The 2,500-nt window shown below is 55.7% G+C and overlaps 3 protein-coding genes across 3 annotated transcripts in view; 1 reads left to right on the top strand and 2 right to left on the bottom strand.

Annotated features, from left to right (window-relative positions):
• PTSG_03017 (Ppme1 protein) overlaps positions 1-94 on the bottom strand; it is a gene marked incomplete at its 3' end in the record, with an annotated part of 4,057 nt that extends 3,963 nt beyond the window's left edge. The window contains exon 1 of the mRNA XM_004996479.1: positions 1-94. This exon is cut by the window's left edge and continues 353 nt beyond it.
• Positions 95-121: 27 nt separating this feature from the next.
• PTSG_03016 (excision repair cross-complementing rodent repair deficiency) lies at positions 122-1,825 on the top strand. Its single transcript, XM_004996478.1, has one exon. It carries the CDS (start codon positions 137-139, stop codon positions 1,781-1,783), a length of 1,647 nt encoding a protein of 548 aa, XP_004996535.1. The 5' UTR covers positions 122-136; the 3' UTR covers positions 1,784-1,825.
• Positions 1,826-2,219: 394 nt separating this feature from the next.
• The window catches only part of PTSG_03015 (uncharacterized protein), a gene marked incomplete at its 5' end in the record, with an annotated part of 6,004 nt that continues 5,723 nt past the window's right edge, over positions 2,220-2,500 (bottom strand). The window contains one exon of the mRNA XM_004996477.1: positions 2,220-2,430. Within this exon, the coding sequence (XP_004996534.1) occupies positions 2,326-2,430 (105 nt within the window). The 3' untranslated portion in view covers positions 2,220-2,325. The remainder of the gene's footprint in view (positions 2,431-2,500) is intronic.

The raw sequence follows: 2,500 nt of genomic DNA, 5'->3' as shown, positions 1-2,500 counted from the left end.
CACTGCTCACGTCACACACCAAACCCAAACAACGCCAGCCCACAAGCAAGACAGCAAGCAACAGAACGAGCAGCGTTGCTGTGGATGGATGCGGTTACTGAAAATTGGCCATCATTTGATACGTTTTTCTGCAACCATGGGCGGCAAGCGCCTGCTGCGATTGCGCGAACCGCCAAAGACCGAGCGCACCAACCTCTTCCAACAGCAGGGTGGTGGCAGCCGTGGTGCTGGTGAATCATCAAGCACGAAGCAGCAGCAGCAGGAAGAACGGCCACAACAACAACAACAACAACAACAACAACAACAACAACAACAACAACAACAACAACAACAACAACAACAACAACCACAACAACAACAACAACAACAACAACAACAACAACAACCACAACAACAACAACAACTTAAACAACAACAACAACAACAACAAGGACAGAGCCATGACGATGGTGCATTGGCACCCAAGAGAGCAAAGGACACAACGACGCATGGCAAATCGGGCGACACAGCACGCTGGTCACCGAGAAGACACACACGCAAGGGTGGGAACAGCGCTGGCGCTGATGCTTATGACGACGACGACGATGATGACGGTGTCGCTGATGAAGTCATGCTGCGCGTGCTGGATGAAGTGGACATGTCCGGTGTCACCGTTGAGATGGGCAGTGACGGTGTGATGCGCATCTCGGAGAACTTGGACGACAGCGGTCCACGTCCAGCCACCACCACCGCCACCGGCGCTGCCACACCCTCCTCCACCGCACAAGACAGGCAGCCACCGGACTTGCAGAGTATCGTGAATGCCATCCCGCCAACGACGGCAGAGTCCATCTCGCGGTTGGCAGCCACGCAATCTGGCACAACAGCAGGGGTAGGAGTGACCAAGACGGGCCAGGGCAATGCGGGTGCACCTGCTGCATCTTCGGTTTCCGAGACGGCACCAGCAACCACAACCACCACAGCAACAGCAACAGCAGCATCAACAACGACAGCAGCAACGGCAACGACAGCATCAACGACAACCACAACACCAACAGCCACCACGGCAACGACAGCATCAACATCGTCAGCATCATCAGCAACAGCGGCGGCCTTGAACGAGGAGAGCGAGCGGACACGGCAGCTGCTGAATGGTCTGGCCAAGCAGGCTGTCGGCCCAAACTTTGTGCGCGTGGACGTTCGGCAGAAAGGAAACCCCGTCCTCCAACACATCCGCAACGTGCCTTGGCAGTACTGCGAGCAGAAGGCGGACTTTGTCATGGGCAAGCGCACGTGCGGGCTGTTCCTGAGTCTACGGTACCACTTGCTCCACCCAGAGTACATACACGGCCGCATCAGGGAGGTTGGCCGCCTGTACCAGGTGCGCGTGCTGCTGGTGCTCGTGGACGTGCGTGACAGCCAGCCTGTGCTGATGGACCTGACAAAGCTGTGCATGGTGCACAACTACACGCTGATGCTTGGCTGGTCCAACAAGGAAGTGGGGCGGTACGTCGAAACGTACAAGGCGTACGAGAACAAGTCTGCAGATGCGCTGCAGCAGACCACGGCACCAGACTACCTGTCGCAGGTCGTGGCGTGCCTCACGTCTGTGCGCTCCGTCAACAAAACAGACGCCATCACGCTGCTGTCTGCGTTTGGGAGCGTGCGTGGCATTGCGACGGCGAGCGAGGACGATATTCGTCTCTGTCCCGGTTTTGGCGACAAGAAGGTGCAGAAGCTCAAGTCTGTCTTGACGCAGCCGTTCGTCAACCCAAACAGAGCACGCCCCTCTCGCTTCAAGTGATACGTGTGTGTGTGTGTGTGTGTGTGTGTGTGTGTGTGTGTGTGTGTGTGTGTGTGTGTGTGTGAGTGAGTTGTGTGAGTTGTGTGTGTGTGTTGTGTGTCCTGTCATTGGCGTGCACGTAGTGTGTACCTGCATATGGTGTGTTGACTTCAAGCTGTAATCTACTGGCCGAGAACATGAGGTGGGCGAGGAGGGGACCCAGAATAAACGAACTGTTGTGACGTGTAACGACACTGATGCGTTGGCGGTCGAAGCAACATGCACGGAGGCGCCATATGATGACGCCCAGAGAGAAACGGGGGCGAGACAAACGGAGACATAGAGTGGCAGACAGAGACATTGAGTGGCAGATAGAAAGACAGACAGACACAGGCACACAGACAGACACAGACAGACAGACACAGACACAGGCACACAGACAGACAGACAGACAGACACACATACACACACATACACACACATACACACACTTACATACACATACATACACATACATACACATGCATACACACAGACACAGACACACACACAGACACGCGGCGTCATCTCCTGCGTGATCTGATTGCGCTCTCAAGTTGGCCGGCGCGGTCCTCGCTCGCCTTCAACTGCGCCTGCAGCGACACGAGCGTGTCCGACAGTGCAGCAATCTGACGGGAATGTGCGGGGGTGTGGGAGCAAGGTGTAAAAGCGGTTGTGGTGATGAGATTGTGAGCTGGA

The sequence above is a fragment of the Salpingoeca rosetta genome, assembly GCF_000188695.1.
Source record: "Salpingoeca rosetta unplaced genomic scaffold supercont1.6, whole genome shotgun sequence".
NCBI classification, from domain to species: domain Eukaryota; class Choanoflagellata; order Craspedida; family Salpingoecidae; genus Salpingoeca; species Salpingoeca rosetta.
This window is presented reverse-complemented; position numbering and strand designations above follow the sequence as displayed.

Coding starts and splice junctions, on each gene's coding strand:
- PTSG_03016 (XM_004996478.1), top strand. CDS start 137: ATGGGCGGCAAGCGCCTGCTGCGATTGCGCGAACCGCCAAAGACCGAG.